Source organism: Typopeltis vanoorti, chromosome 23 (assembly GCF_054136105.1).
Source record: "Typopeltis vanoorti isolate ZY-2024b chromosome 23, IOZ_Tvanoo_1.0, whole genome shotgun sequence".
Classification (NCBI taxonomy): Eukaryota; Metazoa; Arthropoda; class Arachnida; order Uropygi; family Thelyphonidae; genus Typopeltis; species Typopeltis vanoorti.
The window spans coordinates 39,521,715-39,546,402 of NC_143571.1; the positions used below are offsets into that span (position 1 = coordinate 39,521,715).

The following is a 24,688-nucleotide window of genomic DNA, read 5'->3' on the forward strand; positions in this document are numbered from 1 at the left end:
GATGATGATGTTGATTTTATCTAAAGTAATACTAACATAAGTTAAATATAAAGCATCTATATTATCTATTCACCAATGTAAAATAAAACTAATTCATACCACTTGATTTGCAGTTGTGATAAGATGAACTGTGGTCAGGCTGACTATTATGAAAAGAAGTGCTCCAGTCATGAGTGCCGAGGGCTGCTTTATAATGTTTCATTGACGTTTTGTTGAAAATAGGTAGTAATTCATTTGCTTTGCTAGATAGCACCTAGGAGGAGGAGGAAAAAATATAGAAATACGCTTTTTTTTTTCATCCTGAAAGTAAGAAAATTTATAATTTAAAGAAAAACCAACTAGTAATTGAAAAACAAAAGGACAGAAATGAAGAAATACAATAAAAATTTAACTAGATGTGAATGGCTTAATTATAACTTATATTTTCATTTAATGGAATAACCAAACATCTAGGGAAAATAATTAACTAAATTTAATTATTAACACCAAGGCATCTTTATACCTATTAAGATAAGAATATTATGTATATGCATGTAGAAACAGACAGTATTAAATAAAATACTCATGTGGCCTTAACAGGTATGGTAGAGAAATCATCTATTGTGATTACTGGACTGCAGTATCTGTTATTCTGTTAACTGCATGTACTCTAGTGAAATCCTTGAACTTTCACAAAATCCATGATTTAATAAAGTGGTTAGTGGTGGAATATTGTTTCACTCAAATAGGGTGCATTTCTTGTATTTAAATTTTATTTTATTTTATTATTACTTTTTTTTTTTTTTTTTTGAACTGGGTTTTTCTTCTTCGTGTAGATTCTATTCTTGTTAAGAATTTGCACTTCAAAATTTAAAAAGAAAAAAAAGAAGGCAACAAGATAGGGAAAAAAAGCTGAAGCATTTCATTTCAGTTAGGATTCACTTAGTCTTCCAGTAATCTCATTTTCCTCCCTTGCATTAAGAATCTGTGTTTGCCAATGGCAGAAGTATGATCATTACATTACAGTAGCTGCAGCCATTTGTTAGTCTTGTAACTTGGGTATATTATATTGGTGTGTGAGTTGGGATATTCAGTTAGGATTCTGTGTACTGTGTGGAAATGTTAGATTTTTCTATGTGACATCAGAACAATTCACATACTGTTTCTAAGAAAGAAGGATTATTGTTTTAGATATATTTTTTATATGTTTGGAAATCTATAACAGTTCAATAGAATAGCATTGGAGAATTGCTCTACAACTTTGTTTCAGCATAAAATGAATTGCTGGAAGTTAGTTGATAACATGTATGCTATTAACTTCCAAGCTAAATCAGTTGCAAGGAGACATAAGATAGATCATTGTTTCTTATACCTCAATACTCAAGAAAGGTAATCATCAGTCTTCACTTCTTGAGACCATCCTGCAGTGTGTGGGCACCCACCCTTCCTTCCCATTCCATACCATTAGATGTGTAGGTAGTGGCTTAAGATCTCAGTGTAGTTGAGTCACTTCCACATTTCACTTGTAACAACCCTTTTCCAACTCATATGCCTCAATCCCTCCTTGTCCTATTCACAAGGCACTGCAAATAGTATTCCATCAACCTGTCTTCATACTACAATATCCCAGAACCATGATGATAATAATAATAATAATAATTATTATTATTATTATATGGTATCATATAATAATAATTATCCTCATGGAGTCTAAAGACTCATTGTGGAAAACCCATACTAACTTTTATACATACAAAACCTATCATACCTGTCATTAAACTCATTCACTGTCAGAGTACTCACAAATAATTCTGGCAATCCATTGCACTCTCCACACAACAAATCTAGTTCAACACAACCTTATTAACCACACTCTCACACAATGTCCAGAGATGACCCCTTAGTTCTCTGACAATGTCATATATTGAAAAATTCATTTGCATAAATTTTATAAAACTCCTTTAATATCATGTAAGTTTCTATCATATCCCTCTTCTCCATCTGTCAATTAAACATTTTAACCCCCACACACTTCACTTATCATTATAGGGAGCATTCCACATCACCAGCTGGTCTCTCATTTCTGAACCCTCTACCACCACCTCCTGATCCTCAAGAAACCCAGGTGACCAAATCTTTGCACAGCAGTCAAGATGCAGCTGAATCATAGCCTTATAAAGAGGTATAAAAACTTCCCTATCTTTACTTGTTAGCATGTTTTTCAACATCCAAGTAATCCTTTGAATTATTTTAGCAATAGGCCCTCTGAACTTCAACACTTTACACCATTATCTCCAAGTCCTTAGCATCATCAATTTCCTGCAATCCAGTATGAACAATGTGATACACAGTATGTAACCTTTCAAACTGGATAACCATACATTTTGCAACATTAAACCGACAATCATTATCCTTTGTCCACAATGTCAATTTATTTAAATCATCATGCAAGATGTTATATCACTTTTATCAATCTGTGCTCTCCACAGTTTTGCATCATCAGCAAACAGCTGAATATTCCCCCCCCCTCCTAAATCTTATCACATATTATTGATTTACAAATTAGAGAGTAGTGGCCCTAGTACAGAACCTTGTAACTTGAGATACTCTACTAGTCACCCTGATTCTCCTAGATTCCACTCATCATATACTTCTCTCTGGTACCAATGATCTAGCAGGCAACAAGTTTGGTATGCAAAGAGATATTAGAGAGTTGGTTGTACAAGCAAATAAGAAGAGTAAGAGTGTAAAAATTTTGAGCCTGTTGCCATGGTATGATAGAAGCAAACCGGGAAGAAGAATAATAGCTATAATTGTAAATGGAACAGTGCACAGGTTGTTCAGGGGGAACTGTGGAATTGGTGAATGTGTGTGGACTGAGTTTGATGGAGGAAAGGACTTATATCAGGTGGATGGTGTGTATCCAAATGGATTTAGAGTTAGATCAAGAGTCTGATCTAGTAATTAGTGTTGGGGGGGGGAGAAGAAGTAAATTAGTGTGGATACTTGAATCCTAGAGGGTAAGTGGGAGAGCAACCAATATGATGCCAAATGACGCTCCCCAGGTTCTGAACATTAGTAAGGATAATCAACATGAGATATAAGGGAGATTGTAGGATGAAGAGATATTGCAGTTTACTTCTCTCTCTTATTCAGAATAAGAGAGAGGAGTCATAGTCACTGGTTAGTTCAGCTTGACCAAAAGTTATAGTCATCTGTGAGACAGGCATAGTTGATAGAGTGATAAGGATAAAATGCAAGTCGCATAGTATTTTCAGAGAGGACGTGGGGAATAGAAGTGGAGAGAAGCGTTTTTGCTAATGACAGTAGCAAAAGAAGCCAAAAAAAGAGTGGTAATGCATTAGAATCACATATATTTAGAATTTAGTTCATTTGAGGCTATCTGGTGAAAGACAGAGGCCAACAGATGAGATATACAGTTGTTGCTGTTATAGGTGAAGATGTATGAGTGCAAATGTAGATGTCATGCATTTGTAAATTAACACAATGAGAACAAGATGAATAATTAGGACAGACTTAAATCATAGGCACATAGGCTGGAAGGAGAATGGTCATAGGGAGAGAAGGAAATCGAATTTATACAGTTTCTAAGAGAGAGAGAGAGAGGGGAGAGAGATAACTACCTGAGACAACATGTAATGTAAGAGATTTTAGTTCAAGAGTGCTGGATCTCATCATAGAACTGAGTAATGAATGTAGCCCCAAGCTATTTTAGGAAAGTGATCATGTGGTCTTCATCTGGGAGACTCTCAGGCTGACTTTCCTGGTAAGAAAGGTTTTATGTGAAATCACAAAGCAGGTTATTAAGAACAAACTAAAGGAGTCAGCTTAGAGCAGTGCTACTGCATAAGAATTTGAAGGGGAGAGAGAGAGAGATGTCAGCAGTGCATGGAAGAGGGTCAAGTAGTGTTTGAAGAAAGCAATATCAGATTATATTACCCAGAGTCAGGAGGATAAATCAGGTAGAAATTAGATGGATGAGTAGCAAAATTAAACAAAAGTTGCAAAACAGTTGTAGAGAGAATATAAAGAGAAAAGTGGGAGGAGGAGCAGTATAAAGCTGAGGCAAGAAGGCCAAAGCCAATTGATTATGAGAGGAATCTAGCCAATGCAGCTGAAGGAAACACCAAAGAGTTCTTTCGCTTGTGGTGAGCAAAAGGAAGAATGATTATGAAAGGATAACTTTCATGAGTGCTGATGGAAATGAAATAGTTCAGTTACTAAGCGATCAATTTGTGTGTACCACCCAGATGAAGATATTGCAGAACTTTAATCAGGGCCGTGCTGTGCGGTTGTGCCCTGCACAAGGGTGCTTGAAGATGAGGAGCACCATTTCACCATGAGAAATAATAAAAAATATATACATAAATTTTCTTATTCTTGAATTATATTGTACTATATAAATTACACAATTACAAATTATAGTTAATTCAATTTTTTAACCACATCGCCGTCAATATGAATAAAATACACCACTCCTATACACTTCGTATCCACAATGTATTATCAATGGTATTACAATTTTATTAGGCATTTCGCATCCATGGTAACTTGGACATACATATATATATATATATATATATATATATATACATACATCTTGGCCGGTTGGGTGATTAAACAATAAAACCTGTGGTGAATTCATCACTAAAAAACACATGTACTAACCACAGTGATAAGTTTTAATACGTAAATATTTCATCCCAAGTATCTTGGGACATCCTCAGTACAGTAATTCAAACAATACTAGGAATAACATACAGTTAGGGTGCATGATTACAATGGAATCTCAATATGCATGCAGTAGCGTGTTATAGAATTAAATTAAAATATAACTGAAAAAAAAATATAAATAACATATATAAAGAGATTATTTTACACACTTTTGTATGACAACTTCCCATACTTTAGGAATAGCAAGAACGTCATTGCGGTTTAAATTTGGTCTGTATGGGAAATTGTCATACAAAATTGTGTAAAATAATCTCTTTATATATGTTACTTTTTTTTTTCCAGTTATATTTTAATTTAATTCTATAACAAGCTACGGCACGCATATTGAGATTCCATTGTAATCATGCGCCTAACTGTATGTTATTCCTAGTATTGTTTGAATTACTGTACTGAGGATGTCCCAAGATACTTGGAATGAAAAAGATTATACTTGGGATGAAATATTTACATATTAAAACTTATCACTGTGGTTAGTATGTGTGTTTTTTAGTGATAGTTAATGCAATAAAAATGAAATTTAAAATCAGTCAAATTATTATGAATTCTTAATAATCTAAAACTATTTTTAACTTAATACATCACCAGTTTTATTATAATTTGTTTGAAGTGAAACGTTATCAATATTACTACAGATTTTATTTCACAGAGTAAGCATCGACTCAGCGAAAATTGTATAAATTAAAAAAAAGCAATAAAGCCAATTAAAAATAATATCAAGGAAATTTACCAGGCTCTTTTTGATATTACAGAAGATGAAACTAAAGATATCGATTCTAGAGTTCAGAGAGACAACTTAATTCAAAAATTTATTCGTTTAAATTTATCTGCTCTGTTCATGTTTGGTACGAAATCTTAAGTCTCGTAAATGTTGCAAGCAAAATAATGCAGAATCCGACATTTGATATAGGAAAAATATTACAGAAAATCTGATTATGTTATACAAGAATTAAATATTTGCCAAACAGACCAATATTTTGAAAATATTATTAGAACTGCAAAAGAAGTAGCAAACGATCTTAATATTGATCATATTTTTCAAGACATTTGCAAAATAACAAAAAAAAAAAAGTTTGGTTATGAAGCATCAGATGAAACAACACATGATCCTAAACAAAATTATAAAATAAGTTTTTTCTTTGCGACTTTAGACACGACAATAATTTCAGTCACGGAAAGATACATATTCTTAAAACAACATAGCAAGGACTTTAAAGTTATAAGAGAGACATCAGCAAAAAAGATTGGAGCGATGAAGATTTAATGAAACATTGTAAAGATTTGCACTAAAACTGAGCGACAATCAAGATTCCGACAATCATGATATTGATAGTATGACTTTATTTAAGGAATTAAAAACTTTGCAATGTTTTATTAAAAAAGAGTTGACTCCTCAGGATGTTTTAAATGATATATACGAAAATAAATTAATCAACACGTTTCCAAATACAATGTTCTACTATTGTTAAATAAAATTTATTTTTATGTATGTGTATAAACTGTTTTGTACTTTTAACAAAGTAAAATTTTTCGCAAAAATTTTTCATGGGAACTTATTTTATGGGGACGCTTGAAAAGTTTTGCACAATGCCGCCTCCTACCCAAAGCGCGGCACTGACTTTAATACACACATGGTTATGGGATACGATGGCATACCAGCCCATATATTATGAGAATGTGCAAAAGAATTGGCGCCTCCTCTGACCAATCTGTTTAATTTAAGCCTCAGTTCTGGAAAGACAGAACTGAGGCTTAAATTAACTGAGGCTCTGGAAAGATAAGACTAGTGAGTGGAAAGATTGCAAAATAGTTCCAATGAATAAAGTAGGCTCCTAGACAAAAGTAGCAAATTATAACCCAATTAGTATCTTAACAGTAGTAGTTAAGGTATTGGAAAAGTTCGAAAAAGACAGAATTCAGGACTAAGTTGCAGGAATATGATACTTTGTAGGGAACAATATAGTTTTGTGAAAGTAGTCTTTCTTTCTTTTTTTATTGTATTGACAATTCAGTTGATAAAGGAATGGCAACACAGTGAAACTGGTCTTTACAAAGGCATTTGGCAATATACCGCATGAAACTCTGTTGCATAAATGGGAGCACATGGGTATTGATATGAAGCTGGTGATTTGGATAAGCAGGCTGCTAAAAGTGGTGGGATCTGATTATAGGAGAATGCAGATGACTAATGGATGGGTTCATCACTTGGGTCCTTTGCTGTTTAATATGTATACATTAATTATATATATGTAATGAACACTGTTGCATAAATGGGAGCACATGGAGGTGAATATAAAGCTGGTGATTTGGATAAGAGGGCAACTAAAAGAGGTGGGGATTTGACTATAGGAGAATGCAGTGACTAGTGGAAGATTTCACCACTTGGGTGCTTTGCTGTTTAACACATATACATTAATAATGCATGATACGATTTAAAGGGATACATTCAGTTGTTTGTTGATGATGCAAAAGACAGGAAGAGCTACAGTCAGAGATCCTGCAGGATGACTTAAACAGACTCACAGTTTAGGAAAGAATATGGTTATCAGTTTAATGTGTGGCCAAGTGTAAGGTCACACATTTTGGGATGAAGAAATTACAACCTGTATATTACACCTCACTGATGAAAATGAAATATTGGAAATTGATGAGGCCAAAAATTTGGGAGTGATTGCAAATAGGAAGTTGAAGTTTAGAGGACATATTGCAAAGTTTGAAGAAACAGCACATCAGATTATGTAGTTGTTAAAGAACACACTGACAAGCAGGGATAGGAAGGATATTATTTTTCTTTATGAGACTTTTATAAGACCTTATACAGAATAATACATGCAAATCTGGTCAGCTGGGTTCCATGAGAATGAAGTATTGAAGAGGACACAGAGACAAGTGATCATGATTGTGGCAGATCTATGGAATGTTCGCTATTAGAATAGATTGAAAGTCTGTGGAATTAAAAAAAAAAACTGGCTGATAGATAAAAATAGAGGGGAGATGACAGAAACATAAAAGTTATTAAAGGAGTTTTAATAGGACTGACACTGAAGATTTTTTGATTACATTGCAGGAAGAAAGAGAACAAAGGGTCACTCCTGAAAATTATATAAGAGTGTGGTTAGCAAGGATGTTGGGTTTGAATTTTTTTTCTTGGTGGGTAGAGTTATATTTGAAGCTTGGTTGCTCCACCTGTTATTCCCCACCTATATATTATTATTATTATTAACATCTGACCTCCATGGAGTCCGATACTCATCATGAAAGGTACACACTATTGCACACAATGCTCATCCAACTGTGCTTTAAACTGATTCAATGTGTCTACATTCACAACACATTCAGGCAAGGCATTCCACTCACCAACCACTTTATGTGCAAAGAACCTTCTCCTCACTCCTCTGCTTACACCCTCCTTATACAGTTTCCCCACCAAGTGTATACTTTAGTATCCCATTGTTGCTTACTGAATCTCAAAACTTACACTTTGTAACATTGAACTGATAGTTACACTTACTTGCCCATTCATGTAATAGATTGCATGAATAGGTAGGTAAGTGTAAATATCAGCCTGACTCTGCTGATATTTTTGCATCATCTGAAAACAGCTGCATATCACTAGTTAAACCATTCCCAATATCATTACATACAAATTGAACAATAATGGTCACAAAATTGACCCCTGCATTACACCACTAGTGACCTTACTCTTTCAGGATACTGCACCACCATACACAACATTCTGATACCCATCTGACAGCCAGTCACTGATCCAACTTAGAAGTCTGTTATCCAATCCTATCTGTTGCAATTTATTTACCAGCTTGACATGTGGCAGTCTATCAAAAGCTTTTGCAAAATACAAGTACACCACTGTATATGCATCTCCTCTGTCCAAAGTATTTGTCACCTTGTTATAGTACATAAGTAAGTTAGTGAAACATGATCTCCCTTTAACAAACTCATGCTGATAACCATAAAGAATACTACATGGCCCCTAGTTCTCCCACCACCAGACCTGTTCTAAAAAATTTCTTCTGAATTAATCTTGTAAAAACCCTTCAGTAATTTGAATGTCTCAATTATATCACCCCTCTTCCACCTATCAGCCAATTTCTGCAACCCACAAATCTTCAACCTGTTCTCATAAGGTTCATTCCATAGATCAGCTATCATCTTGGTCACTCGCCTCTGGATCCTCTCTACCTCCTCCCCATCAAGAAGAAACCCTGGTGCCTGGATCTGGGCACAGTAGTCAAGATGGGATCTTATCAAGCCTCGATAAACAGGAACAATAACTTGCTTGTCTCTGCTCGTCAAAGTATTCTTCAATAACCAAATGATCTGATTTAGTCACTTTTGCAATGTGCCCCCTAAACTTCAACTCCCTGTTCACCAACACTCCCAAATCCCTGCCCTCGTCAATCTCCTGGAGTACAGTTCCACCAATGTGGTATACTGCTGCTATTCTTTACACTTTGCCACATTAAACTGGCATACATTCTCCTTAGCCCAGTCTTCCAATCAATCCAAATCATCCTGCAAAATTTTGACATCATGTGGAGTCACTATTACTCTACCCAACTTTGCATCATCAGCAAACAAATGAATAGTTTCTCTCAGATCCTTTCCTATATCATTAATCAACAAATTAAACAGCAGTGGTCCAAGAACAAAACCCTGTGGCACACCACTAGTAACAGGCCTTCTTTTGAACTCTACTCCTGAATAAACTACTCTCTGATATCCTTCTTATACAGGAACCACTCTCCTATCCATCTCACCAACCCTATATCCATTCCCATCTGCCACAGTTTACTGATTAGAATTCCATGTGGTATCCTGTCAAAGGCCTTAGCAAGATCCACCAGTATCACTGTAAACCCATTACCCTTCTCCAGTTCAGCCGTCACTGTGTTATAAAACATGAGCAAGTTACTGAGGCCACCCTTCACAAAACCATGCTGTCCCCCATGTAGTATCTCATTATCATCTATCCATTCCTGTATTTTCCTCTTGACTACTTTCTCTAACACCTTGACAATGACTCCTGATATGCTGATTGGTCAGTAATTTGCAACAGCAGTCTTGGTGCCTCCTTTACGCAATGGAACTATTTTCCCCTCCTTCCACCCACTCGGGACTAACCCAGACCTGAGATTCAAATTAAACAAAATGGTCAAGGGCACTGACAATTCTTTTGCCGCTTCACATAAGGCCCAAGCTGGTATACCATCCAATCCCACAGATGTATTCACATTAAGGTTTTGTAATATATACCATTCGCCTCAATTCCTGTATAAGCTATTGGTTCCTTCATTCCTGCAATATCACCACTTGGATGATATACTCTTGCAAAGTGCTCGCTCAGTAATTCCACTATTTCAACTGATTCAGTTACCTCCCTCCCATCGGCATTCCTTAAAATCATTCTGCCATATACATTTTTTCTTTTCTTGCAGCATATCGAAAAAACTGTATGGGATTCTCTTTAGCTTGCATTGCTAATTTCCTTTCATAATCTGCTTTTGCTTTTCTTACCACATCTAGTTACCCTTCTGGCCTGAGCTTTATACTTTTCATGTGCCTGCAGGTCACCTTTCTCCTTAAATTCCCTCCACAGTTGTTTCTTTCTTTGCAGCTCAAGCTTAATGGTGTTATTCATCCGTTTAATCCCCACTTGATTTACTATCCTGTCTCTAAGTATGCAGTCAGCCATTACCTCCTGCAAACGCTCCATCATGTTCCTAATACTCCTGGCATTAGTATACATAAAGTGCAGAAGCCCGTTAGTCCCACCCTTATCTTGATGTCTTCTACTAACTATCCCATTCTGGTTTATTGTCCTACGTACTATACTAGCTCAGGAATATTATACACATTCTTACACTCAACTGCCTCACTGATGTCTGCATATCCACTCCCCCCCCCCCACCTAATAGCTCTAGTTTCCCTGATTCTACATATCCACTTTCACTTCATTGAACATTATTATTATTATGTGACACCTCCAGGGAGTCCAAAGACTCATCGAGGGAGTGTGTGCCAACAGCATTGAAAGATTGATCCCTTCCAACTACTCACTGCACTCAAACTTGCTTAACTTTTGCGAGCCATTAGTAGCAGAGGCTCTAACAATTGACCAACCTTTGCTGGCTATAAATTGTCTATAAATAATTTCAATTAGTAATTTCTAATATTTCTTATATATGTCTAACTTTCAAATTCTTACTAAATACACAGAATAACTATACGGCCATTCAAGAATTATTCTATATGAGCTCGAAGAAAATTCTTTCACTTTCTGACTCTCAGAATTAAACTAAATTCTAAGAAAATAACATCAAATACTTTTGAAAACAAGCTGAACATACAATTCAGCTGAATGATCTATAGTTTCACCTGACCATATGGGAACTTCCTTTCTTATTTATTTATTTATTTTTACTCAATCTACCTTAGAATCCTACAAAAGTTGAAGATCTCAATTTCTAACATACCTGCATACATCTTCTAATAAGCATATTTCCTTAATGCACCTTTTCCTCATTTTACTGATGTAGGCATGAAATCATTCAGACAATAGGAATACATTAATTGAACAATTTCAACTGCAGTCTCAATAAAAGGAACTTTACAACAGATTTCATCTTGCTTCTTGAAACATAATATCACTTGCTCCTCATATACAAAGGGTTTGATACATTATACTCTTCTTCAATTATTAACTTCAAATTCCTACTTGGAGAATAGTTAAAGATGCATATAAAAACTTCTCCAACATCACTGAACTTAACTTGATAGTTTATTTAACTTTTCCAGTTCCTTACTTGCCTACTCTTTGCTTAGCTAGCATTCTTGTTACCCAGCTACAGTTGTTCTAAAAACAACAATTAATGTGCATGTTTGTTAGGAAGACTTTGGTTTCATGTAGATGCCTATAATAATAATAACTTCTTTCTAATTTTAGTAGTTAAATTAGTCATGACTAAGTGGGAAGAGTTTGCATGAGTAAAACAGGTGTTTCATGAAGTTTTTTTATTTGTATGTGTATGGATATTATCATTATTATTATTATTATTATTATTATTGCATGGTATGGAGTTTGGAGACTCATTGTGAGAGACCCCCACCAATGCTTAACACAAAACCTATCCTTCAACTCATTTATTGTCGGGCACTCACAACTAATTCTGACAATCTCCTACACTCATTCATCACTCTCCAAAAAAAAAAAAAAACTAGTCTATATACCCCTACTAACCATACCCTTATACAACTTCCAGGGATGACTCCTAGTTCTCTATTTGTCATATTGAAAAACTTCCTTAGCATCAATTTTATAATGCCACTTTGAAATATCTCGTAAATTTCTATCATGTCCCATCTTCTACATCTATCAACTAAACACATCTTCACGTATCTTGTAACCCACACATCTTCAACGTATCATCATAGGGAGCATTCCATGCACCAGCTTGGTCTATGGTCTCTGAATCCTCTCTACCACATCCTGATCCCCAAGAAACCCAGGTGACCAAATCTGTATGTAATAGTCAAGATGAAGCCAAATCTTAGCCTTATAAAGAGGGATAATAACCTTCTTATCTTTACTTGTTAGCATGTTTTTCAATATCCAAGTAATCCTCTAAGCTATTTTACCAACTTTTGCAATATGTCTTCTGAACTTAAACTCTCTGTCTACTATTATTCCCAATTCCCTAGCCTCATCATTTTCTGCCACAGTATGTGATCTTTTCAAACTGAAGTGCATAATCTTACATTTTGTAACATTAAATTTAAAATCACTATCCTTTGTCCACAATGCCAATTTATTTAAATCATCTTGCAGGATATCTACATCACCTTTATTAACTATTGCCCTCTCCAGTTTTGCATCATGAGCAAAGAACTAATACCCCCCCCCCCATCAAATCTCTTCCTATATCATTGATATACAAATTAAAGAGTTGTGGCCCTAGTAGAGTACCTTGATATACTTCACTAGTCACCTTCATTCTCCTAGATTCAATTTCCACCATATACTACTGTCTGGTGTCTATGTCAGCACTCTCATCCCCCCCCCCCCAATCCATCTATTAGCTTTATATCCATTCCCATTTGCTCCAACTTTTGTAATAGTTTTCTATGTGGTATTCTGTCAAATGCTTTTGTCTATTATTTTTATTATTACCCCAAGACCTCATGGAGTCGAAGACTCATCTGGGAGGTCCTTTTATCACACACACACACACAGCTCATCATACCGAGCCTTAAAGGGAGGTCATGTTTTCGTATATTGAAAAATATACTAAAACATGACTCAAACTCCTTGCAGATACCACACTCTCAGGCAAGGCATTCCAATCATTCACAACTCTGCACGAAAAAAACCTGCCTCTCACTCCCCTACTCACACCCTTTTTATACAGTTTCCAGGGATGACCTCTGGTTCACCCCTGATCTCCCACTATTCTCTGTAGAACTTCTCCACCATTGATCTTTTAACAACCCCTTACCAACTTGTAGGTCTCAATCATATCTCCCTTCATCCTCCTCTCCACCAGACTCTGCAAATTACATCTTCTCAATCTTTCACCTTAGTCAGTCACCTTTGGACCCTTTCCAACATCTCTTCATCCTTCTGAAAACCCAGTGACCAAATCTGGGCACAATAGTCCATGTATGGCCTAATCAAAGCCTTATACAACGGAACAAGAATCTCCCTACTTTTACATGTCAGTGTCCTCTGCATCATTCCCAGAAGCCTTTCTGTTGTCTTCACAATTTTGACAATGTGTCCCCTAAATTTTAGATCCTTATCCACTATCACCCCCAGATCTCTTATTTCCTCTACTTCCAACAATATATTCTCACCAAGCATAAATTCTGCTTCCCATCTTTGTTTTCCAAATTTTAAAACCTTACATTTTGCAACATTGAACTCACATCCTCATTTCCGTGCCCAATCACTCAATTTATTCAAGTCTTCTTGCAAGGCCACAACATCTTCACTACTCTTTATGGTTCGTCCCAATTTTGCATCATCTGCAAACAACTGAATATCTCCATCCAAATCTTCGCCAATATCATTAATATATAAGTTAAATAGTAATGGCCCTAAAACAGACCCCTGAGGCACTCCACTAGTGACTTTCCTTTTCCTGGATATCGCACCCCCATACACAACTTATTGAATATCTATCAGATAGCCAGTCTCCAATCCAATGCACTAATCTAATATCCAACCCCATCTGCTCAAGTTTGACTGTCAACTTATCATGAGGTACTCTATCAAAAGCCTTTGTGAAATCCAAGTATATTACTGTGTATCCTTCTCCTTTGTCCAAGGAAGCAGTCACGTTATTGTAATAAGTAAGTAGATTATTAAAATATGACCTCCCTTAAGCAAATCCATGCTGTCCATCAAAGATAATACCATTGTTGTCAACCCAACTCTGGATCCTAGTTCTCACAGCTTCTCCAACAACTTAGCCACAACACCTAACACACAGATAGGCCAATAGTTTGATACTTGAGTTCGATCACCTCCTTTATGAAGTGGCACAATCTTGCCCTCCTTCCACTCCTTAGGAACTTGACCAACTGCAAGACTCGTATTAAAAAAATATGTCAAAGCAGGTGTCAACTCTCTCTGGCACTTTCCTTCAGAATACGCGGTGATATATTATCAAGTCCCACAGCCTTATTTACATCTAGTTTACTCAACTCCCCAAACACCTCTTGCTCACTTACAGTCAGTATCTCCTCCCCATCAACAACTGCTCTCAATCTCTCCATGAAGTCACATTCACAAGATGAAAGATCTTTATGAACTGCTCATTAAGTATCTCCACCACACATTCTGCTACAGCTGTCTTTATACCATTTTCTCCAATCAATGTCATCCTTCCATAATCATTCGTTCTTTTGCTGGCTACATATCGAAAGAACTCCTTAGGATTCTTTTTGGCTTCGTTAGCTAACTGCTGTTCATACCTCTCTTTAGCTACTCTCACCAACCAAGTCACCCTCCTTGCCTGGTCTTTGTAGACCTCATGAAATTGGTTATTTCCACTTCTCTTATGCTGCCTCCACAATTCCCTTTTTCTCTGTATCACATGCTTAATCTCTTTATTCATCCATCTTACACCTACCTTATTTAACCTTCTCACCCTTGGAATACATTCAGACATTGCATCTGCTAGATAGTTTTTGAAAATTCCACACGCTGCATTGATCTCTTTTCACTATCACCACCATCCACATTACGTGGTCTATAACAACATCCCACCAAGTATTTGATTCCATTCACCTCTATCTCACACCATACTGCCTCAAAACTACTGGCACTATTTTTGTCTTGCATCTCTACTTTGTATGGACATAACTCTTTCTCTATCATCAATAGCACTCCCCCTCCTTTTTTACCCCTTCTATCCTCACGAAACACATCGTACCCTTCCATCTCTATTCCTGTCAGGATGTCATCCTCTTCCAACCATGTCTCACTTATTCCGACAATCTTTGGGTGAACAGACGCAATTAGTGCAACCGTTTCATCTGCCTTGTTTCTTATACTTCTAGCATTTGTATACAAACACAACAGCTCGTTTCTGGATCTACAGCTAGTTCCACTGATACCACTCACTCAATGTGATCTCTCCATGCTAGACTGGTGCCATTTCCCTTTCTGCTTCTTCATTTTAGAACCCTTTTCAACTCTGTTTCCTCTTGATTCCTGGTCATCCCATTCCTTTCCTGCCTACACATGCTCTCACCTCCTCTTGGAGCATCGACCTTTCTCACGCTGTGTGCCACTGTCCTACATGAGCCTCCCCGTTTCCCTGCTCCTCTTGCACACCCATTCTCTCATTTTCTATACTCATACCATTCACTTCCCCATTCATATCCACTTCTTCAATCTCTCCTGTCTTACTCTCCTGCTCTTCCACATCACTCCCCTCTTAATCTGATTCATTCTCTCTATTCACTTCTCTACCTTCCCTATTGGCAATCCTTTACACCAGTATCATGGTGTAACCATTTTCTTTATCCAATTACATTGTTACTTTAATATAAAATGTGAATAGATCACTAAGATAGGACCTACCCTTTACAAAGCTGTGCTACCCACTAAAGAGTATCATACCTCTGTGCACCCACTATTTGATTTTACCGTTAACCGGAGACTCATTGTGGGAGATCCACACTAACGTTCATACACACAAAACCTATCATACCTCTCCTTAAATTCATTTATTGTCAGGGAACTCACAACTAAATCTGGAAATCCATTCCACTTGTTTACTACTCAAAAAAAACTAGTTCACACACTTTTTATATCACACCATTTGTTTTTGTTTCTATTATTATAGTCACCATCTTTCCACTTTATTAGTGTGTTGTCCTTCAACCTGTGACAACTTAAAGATTGCATTTTATGTAGTATCACACAGAATTTTGTAGCATGTTATGATTGTAGTATGCAGATGTATGCTTCCTATCAATTTAAAATGTGAAGTTTGAGAAACAGTTTATGCATGAGCACATGAAATACACAGAATTCCAACCAGTTGGAAATTTCAATCTTAAGCTTTAGTAGCCATAGGAGTGGTATGCCATAAACAAGTGAGTCCTAGAAGATATATACAGGGTGTTCAGGATAAATTTGACATATTTATAATTAATTATATTTTTCCGTAAGTTACATGTATTAACACACACTTCTCTTCATTTAAAAGTTTGGACCCTTCTTCATTCATATACAAGATGTCAGAAAGGATGGATAGCTGGAACCCACCTGAATCATGGAAGAGAATAACTTGTATCATGATGATTCGTGCCCGCCATCAAAATAAGGATATTACGACTGCTGCCCAATGCTCCCTGAATACAGTAAAAACAATCAGGCATGAACTAGAGACTTGCAATGGTGACTACGAGGATGTAGCAAGAAGAAAGATCCCTAGCAGACGATCTGATTGCGTTCGTACAGCAGAATTCCTCGCAAATCTGCAGGAACAGGTGTTGAAGAACCCTGGCATTGGAATTCGGGCTTTGTTCGTGGAGTTGCTAACTGTAGTCAAGCCCTGGATAACAAGGGTAGCCAATGGTAGGCCGTATGTATGGCAGCAGGATTCGGCCCCTTGCCACACCTCTGGGAAAAGTCAAAAATGGTTGTCTGAAAATTTCTACGACTTCACCAGTCCAAATGTTTGGCCTCCAAACTCCCCAGACCTTAACCCCATGGATTATTTTGTATGGGGTGCAGTTGAAAAAGACACCAATCGCACTTCCAGTAATACAAAAGCCCAGTTAATGGATAAAATTAAAACAGTTTTTGCGGCCCTTCCCAGGGAGACTGTAGCATCAGCTTGTTCGAGGTTCCGAAGCAGAATTGAAGCTGTGATCGATGCTAATGGTGGTTATTTTGAGTAAATCTTGTTGATAGTATTGTAATTAACTCTGCCTGTAATGTTTTTTTGTCAATTCATTAAATTTAATAGATACAAAGAAGATTTTCTTTTTCCTTACGAAACTGTCAAATTTATCCCGAACACCCTGTATATATATAAAAGGAAATTAAATGACTTTATACCGAGAATGACAAATTTATTTTTAAGATACAACTAGTTTCGTTGAAATACAACTTCTTCAGGTATCGTGGGCAAAGAATAAAATAAAAAATAACAGACACATGAAAAAATATATTAACAGATCTAGTATAAAACAAATACATTTAAAAAAAGAATGCGTTCCAGAGTTCCAACTGAAGTTGACTACGTGCGTGGGCTGGTATTAGTGCGCCAGTATTGGACAGTGGCAACGTGCGCATCAGAAATATTAAAGCTAAGGCTGTTATTAATATGAGATGAATCAAGCGATATTTCTTTAGATTCAATTATTCTTCTTTCCAGTTCATCATAGCACACATGGATATTAGAGGTTTTCTGCCAGTCAACGATGTGTTGGCGGCCATCATCTGCGTTGATGGAGAAGAGAACGTGGCTAGAGAGAGCGCTGGCTCTGGTTCTATTGTAAGAAATGTCTCTTTGATGTTCTTCCATGCGTAAACTTGGAACTCTGGCACGCATTCTTTTTTTAAATGTATTTATTTTATACTAGACCTGTTAATATATTTTTTCATGTGTCTGTTATTTTTTTATTTTATTCTTTGCCCACGATACCTGAAGAAGTTGTATTTCAACGAAACTAGTTGTATCTTAAAAATAAATTTGTCATTCTCGGTATAAAGTCATTTAATTTCCTTTTATATACAGTTCTACCGAGTAAATAATGAACATTAATATATATATATATATATACACACAGATAGCATAACAGAGAGTGAGGAAGGTGTTTCATGTAGTTTCAATGAAACTACAAGAAGGTGTGCATGTAGTTTCAATGGATTTAACTTTAGACAGTGCGAATGGAGAGTGCTGCAATTACAAAATACAACATGACTGTTTTGGTGAACATTAGGTGAATTCAGAAAGATTGATGCCAGAAACAGAGGTATTCAGAAAGGAAGCGGAAGGCATGAAAATTGAGTTGAGGATTAAGAGAATCAGGATGTTTGTTGATGTGAGACAAATTAGAGTAAAGCTGAAAGAAAGTTATGGGAATTAGAGAAGGAGGTGAATTAGAGAGAGAGAGAGTGAAAGAATCAAGAAATGATAAGAAATGGGAGGAACAAGGGATAGAGAGAAGAGAGCAAGGTATGAAAGTGGGAAAATAAGGAGAGAGAGAGAGAGATGCCAGCAAAGAAGGAAGAGCAGAGCAGTGAGGAGTGATGTATGGAGATATGGGTAGAATATTAGAGTGCTTACCTGTAGTAACAACAGCTAGTGTGCCTATGACAAAGAAGAAAGATGAGAATGTAGATGAGATAATGACAGTTGAAACAAATGCTCTGAGAGGAGGTGAATCACAGGCCAAAAAATTTGAGACGTGTGAGAGATTGGGAAGCAGAAAAGTGTGTATGCGTTTTCAATTCCATGTTGTGATAATGAACATATTGTCCAGATATGATAATTTTCTTATATAGTGAAACCTAGAGAGTATCTATAACTATAAAGTAACATATATGTCACAGTAAATAACTTTTTTATTATGTAAATATTATATTGATGATGTAAATAGACATCATCAATACACTTTTCGAGCAACAATAGGAATTGAATTAAAAAACAGTAGTGCACATGCTTAGATTGTAATCCTGTAACATATACAGGCACGTGTTCATGGCATAAAACTAATGGGCTGAAATTAAAACTAATTAAATTTATTTAATATAGTTGAGGATAACAATTTCCCCAAACTTATAGAATATTGAGACAGTCGTTTCGATTAAGATGAGGTCTATGAAGTAAGGCTTCAGCACTCTCTTTATATAAACATTCATGTTTATAGATAGATCTATGTAGAAGCTTAACGTTATTCTACTGGATCCTGTGGTTAGTGTTTTCAATTCCACATTGAGCAAGGAAAGATTTATGAGGTTTGATGAGATGGATGTGGTCTTGATGTTCTGAGATATGTTAATTTATAGATCTTCTTGTTTGTCTATAGTAAGACAATTTACATGAACATGGTACTTCGTATATGGCAGGTAGCATAGCATCACTGGTGAGAGTGTCTTTTGGAGAAGGTAGCAAGTTGTGAATTTGGTTGATGGGTTTATAGGATGATTTTGCCCCATGTTCAGAGATGATTTTAATATATGGTATGGTCCTGTGGGCTTCTTCTTGTCTGGATCGATTTATAGGAGAGTGGTTGACTATTATTTAGGTTATTATTGAATTATATCCATTTAGTAAGGCTGTTTCTTTGACAATTTCCAATTCCTGTTTTAGAGATTCTTCCAAAGAACCAATCTTGTGTGCTCTGGATACTAAATATTTTATAATGCAATATTTTTGATATGAAAACACACCCCAACTCAACATCACCAGACTTAAAGATCGGTACTACCAACATAAGAAGCCAGAACGGCAAGAAATGGAGCTAGCTGAGGAATTAGATAAGTACCAGATCGACATAATAGGATTGACCGAAATAAAAAAGACAAAAACTGGTGAGATCTTTCTGAGCAATAAATACAAAATGTTATATTCGGGCAATGACAACAATTCAAGCAACATTAGGAATTGAATTAAAAAACAGTAGTGCACATGCTTAGATTGTAATGCTGTTACATATACAGTTATGCGTTCAAGGCATAAAACTAATCAGCTGAAATTAAAACTAATTAAATTACAATTAAAATATAACAGTTGAATTTATTTAATACAGTTGAGGATAAAATTTCCCAAAATTATAGAATATTGAGACAGTCATCTCAATATTCTATAATCAAGGAAAAGGAGTAGCCATAGCATTCCACACTAATTACGAGGCTAATCTTCTTGAATGGAAGGCAGTCTCAAGTAGAGTGATGTGGACAGATATCAGAATGGGGAACTGGACAATGAGATTTATTTGTGACTATAGACCCACAGAAGGTTCTACTAAGGTAGAAGTGGAGGAATTTTTTGAGACTCTAGAGAAAACTACTGACACAATGAAAAAGGAAAAGTTGGTCCTTGTTGGGGGATCTAAATAGCAGAGTAGGAAATGATTGTCAGACATACAAAAATATTTTTTCAGAAAATTTGGAGAAAAGAGCAAAGCTAATAATAATGGCAAATACTTCTTGGATTTCTGCTCCGGGCATGGACTGGTTATTACTAACACCATGTTCCAACATAAAAATGTGCACAAATTCACATGGAGAGAAGAGGCAAGGAATAAAAAAGTCTCACTGACTATGTTATTGTCAATAGTGATGTTTTCTCCCTGGTGCAGGACACCAGAGTGTACAGAGGATTTGAAATCGGAAGTGATCACTATTTAGCCTTGGGCAGAATAAAATTGAATTTCATTTTGAAACGCAGAACATTTAAGAAAGTTTTAAAGCAAATAAAAGTTGAGCAGCTCTCAGATGTAAGCTGTAGACTAAAATACACAAAGATTATTGAAGAAAAAATGAAAGTGTTTGAGAACAGGAACAGAAGCTTGGAGATTCAGTGGCAAGCTTTGAAGAAAACATTGATTGATTCAGCCAGTTAAAGAGGCAGTGAAGGAAAAGAAGAAAGCATATCAAAAGTTCATGGCAAATAAGTCAGCTTGTGCTCTGAGAGAATACAGAGACAAATGTAAGAAAGCTAAACACTGTGTAAAACTAGCTAAACAAATGTCATGGGAAGCCTTTGGTAAAAACATAGAAAATAAATATCAAGCGGGTGGCAAAATATTCTGGAGGTTGTTGAAGAAGCTCAGAAATGGAGGAAAGAGTGTTATAAAAGGAACTAGAGATGATAAAGGTGACATGAAAACTGGAGAAAAAGATATCCTTGAAGTATGGAGTAAATACTTCGAAAAATTGCTAAATGAAACAAACGAGCAGTGATATCACTGTGGTAAAAAACACTCAACAGGCAAACATTCAGGAATACATATCCATACTTGAAGTAGAAAAAAAATGCCATCAAAGGATAGAAATGTGGAAAGGCAGTAGGAATAGATGATATCAGACCAGAAATGTTGACGTATGGAGGTATAAAAGTCTTACAGTAGCTGTACTGCATAGTTCAGAAGGCCTGGACAGAGGGACGAATTCCCAATGATTGGAGTAGAGATCTCATAGTACCGATATATAAAAAGGGAAATAAAACTGAATGTGAGAATTACAGCGGTATTACCCTGCTGGGTGTTCCTGGTAAGATTTATGCAAGTATACTTGAGAAACGATTAAAAAGAACTGTAGAAGAAAAGCTTGGTGAAGAACAATCTGGATTCAGCCAAATAGAGGCTGCCAGGATCAAATGTTCACTTTACAACAAATAGTTGAGAAATCATGGAAATATAATAAAGATCTGTATTTAAGTTTTATAGATCTGGAAAAGGCATATGAAAGGTGCCAAGAGAGAAGCTATTCGATACGTTACAGTTATATGGTGTCAATGGGGCATTACATCAAGCAATACTTGGTCTTTATTTGAGTTGTAAGTCAGCAGTTAGAATTGAAGGAAGTATAGGCAGATGGTTTAATGTTAAATCTGGCGTGAGACAAGGGTGTACATTATCCTCTCTTTTATTCATTATCTATATGGATCACATTATGAAGGAAAGTGGTATTAAACATGATATCAAAATTGGAGATGTTAATGTCAGCTCTTTGCTTTATGCAGATGATGTTATAATTCTAAATAAATCCACTACAAGTCTGCAAGATTCTCTGACTAAATTGAATAACTGTTGTAACAGATATGGTATGAAGATCAGCAATAACAAGACAAAGATAATGAAAACAGGCAGAAGCACTGAAAATGTCAACTGTGTTGTGAATGGAGAACTGTGGAATAAGTAAATCATTTCAGCTACTCAGACACAATTTTTAGTGAAATGGTAAATTAAATATAAAAATAGATAACAGTATCAACAAAGCTGGTATGGTAGGAAGTCAATTTGAATAAATTCATATGGAATAAGAGAGAAATTAGCTGTACATAAGCCAGTGTTGAAACTAATTGTAACTTATGGGTCTGAGAGATAGGTTAGAAATAAAACACTTGACCAAAAACTAGAGACCACAGATATGAGAGTCACGAGAAAGATTAGGGGCACGAACAGATGGCGTCAATCGCAATATCATATTAAAAATGAGGATATTAGGAAAGAACTCGACATTGTCAGCATCCAGGAATGTATTAGCAGAGCTAATCTCAGGTGGTATGGTCACTTAAATAGAATGGACGAGGTAAGATTAGGAAAACAAGTGCTCTCTGCCAGGTTGGCAGGAAAAAGACCCAGAGGATGATCAAGATATAGGTGGACTGATATGGTAAAAAGTGGCTTAGATGATAGAAATATAAGATCTGATAATGTTTGGGTCTTGACAAGTAACAGACTTGGAGGAAAATTGTAGATAGGAAGTTAGTAATGATGTAAATTTTTCATGTAGTACTATCATATCCTGTACACCCCTTGAGGGTACATTGCAGGAGATTCACATTTGATGATGATATTTTTGAGATGGATATGATACAGCTATGTCCATGACATGTACAGATAAGACTGAGGAGATGTAAACTGAGGAGAAAAGCAGCAATAATGGATAATAACAAGAGACAACGCTACATTATTACTTACAGTATGGATATGTATTCTACTACCTTAGAAAAACAAAAAGGTAAGAGTTTTGTACTCAACAATTTTTATATTCAATGCATAGAATTATGTTAAAACCACCACTTTTGGCTAAAACAAATTTCAGTGTTCTATCATATAACTTTGTTTTCTCTTTTTTTATAATAAGAAAGCAGAATTAAATATTACCACACACAGAAAAAGGATATCACATGTGCTATCTGATTAAAAATATCTCGATGCCTGCTCATCTTAATTCTCACCTAATGTGAAAGGCATTTATATAGAGTTTTCTTCTCTTTGCTGCAATAACAAGCTTTCAATCTTATATGAAGGCTTTTCACTAAATTTTGGTGCATTACTGCGGCAAATCACTTCCATTCCTCAGAAAAGCATTCACTAATGTTAGGCGATTGGACCTGGCTTGCAATCAGTATTCCAATTCATAGCACAAGTGTTGGACAGAGCTAAGATCAGAATTCTGTGCAGACTAGTCAAGTTCTTCAACACCCACATCATCAAACCATTGCTGCACAGACCTCATGTGGGGGACACAGTCAACTGGGTGAAGGTCAACTTGGCAATGGCCAAGTGGGCGGCAGACATCTGGCTAATAAAATAATAGATCAAATATGCAATGCTATTGTATTGATCTACTACCCGGTAAATTTAAATAATTTTTTTTTGAGAAACGAGTTAAAAGAACAGTATAAACATAAAATTTGAAAAAACTCGCATATAATTAAATTTATTTTTATTGTGTAGAATTACGAAATTGTATAGAAGTTATATTGAATTTACCATGCAAAAATTGAGTCAGCTAGTTAATAAATATTTTTGTTTATATCATAATGACAATATTAATTTTTGGTCTTGAAAGTCATGCAATGTGGAGCCAAGGAATTAATGAATTATTTGTGGATGGCAAATTTTTACTTTCTCCCCCTCTTTTGCTCAAATTTTTGTTATTTTGGCTAGAAAGGATGGAGGTCCTGTTTTCTGTGTTTTATATTGTTTACTACCTAATAAGACTCTTGAAACATACACAAAATTATTTAATATGATACATGAAATGTGGCCATTACTAGATCCCGAAAATATAAATATTGATTATGAAATTTCCATTCATCAAGTACAAATACTTTACGTATAGTATTTCTGCAAGCTAAGATAAATGGTTACTTTTTTCATCTCATACAAAATCTTCGTAAGTATTTAGCTTCATGCAAACTTTTAACCAGATACAATTCTGATCCGCAATTCCCTTTAAATTCAAAAATAATCACTTGACTTGCTTTCGTTCCAGAACAAGATATAATTTATGCTATTTCTGAACTTGAGAATCATTTATCCAATGAATCTGAACCAATTTTAGAATGGTTTACGAACACACATACATAGGTCATCTAAGGAATAATAGAACCAGGGCTCCATAATTTTGTGGAAGTTTGTCATTGAAAATTGCAATTGAGCTTTGGCAGCAGCACAAGTCATCCAAATTTATGGATTTTTATAAATAAACTACAAAAAATTCAAAAAACATATGATTTTGATTATGAAAGATCAGTAGCAGGTTTTCAACAACATCAGCATAAACGTAGACATTACGACGAAGCTCACCTTACGATGAAAAATATATTTTCAAAAAAGATATAAATTACTATTATTATTATTACTCCAAGACCTCATGGAGTCAAAGACTCATCTGGGAGGTAATTTTAACACACATACAGCTCATCATACCGTGTCTTAAACACACTCAAACTCC

At 35.7% G+C, this 24,688-nt stretch overlaps 1 protein-coding gene across 5 annotated transcripts in view; it reads right to left on the reverse strand.

Annotated features, from left to right (window-relative positions):
- LOC150093791 (pyruvate dehydrogenase (acetyl-transferring) kinase, mitochondrial-like) overlaps positions 1-24,688 on the reverse strand; it is a 280,509-nt gene that overhangs the window by 30,425 nt on the left and 225,396 nt on the right. For all 5 annotated transcript variants that reach the window (XM_090413176.1, XM_090413173.1, XM_090413178.1 and 2 more), the window contains one exon: positions 100-253. In XM_090413176.1, the coding sequence (XP_090269302.1) occupies positions 100-253 (154 nt within the window). The remainder of the gene's footprint in view (positions 1-99; positions 254-24,688) is intronic.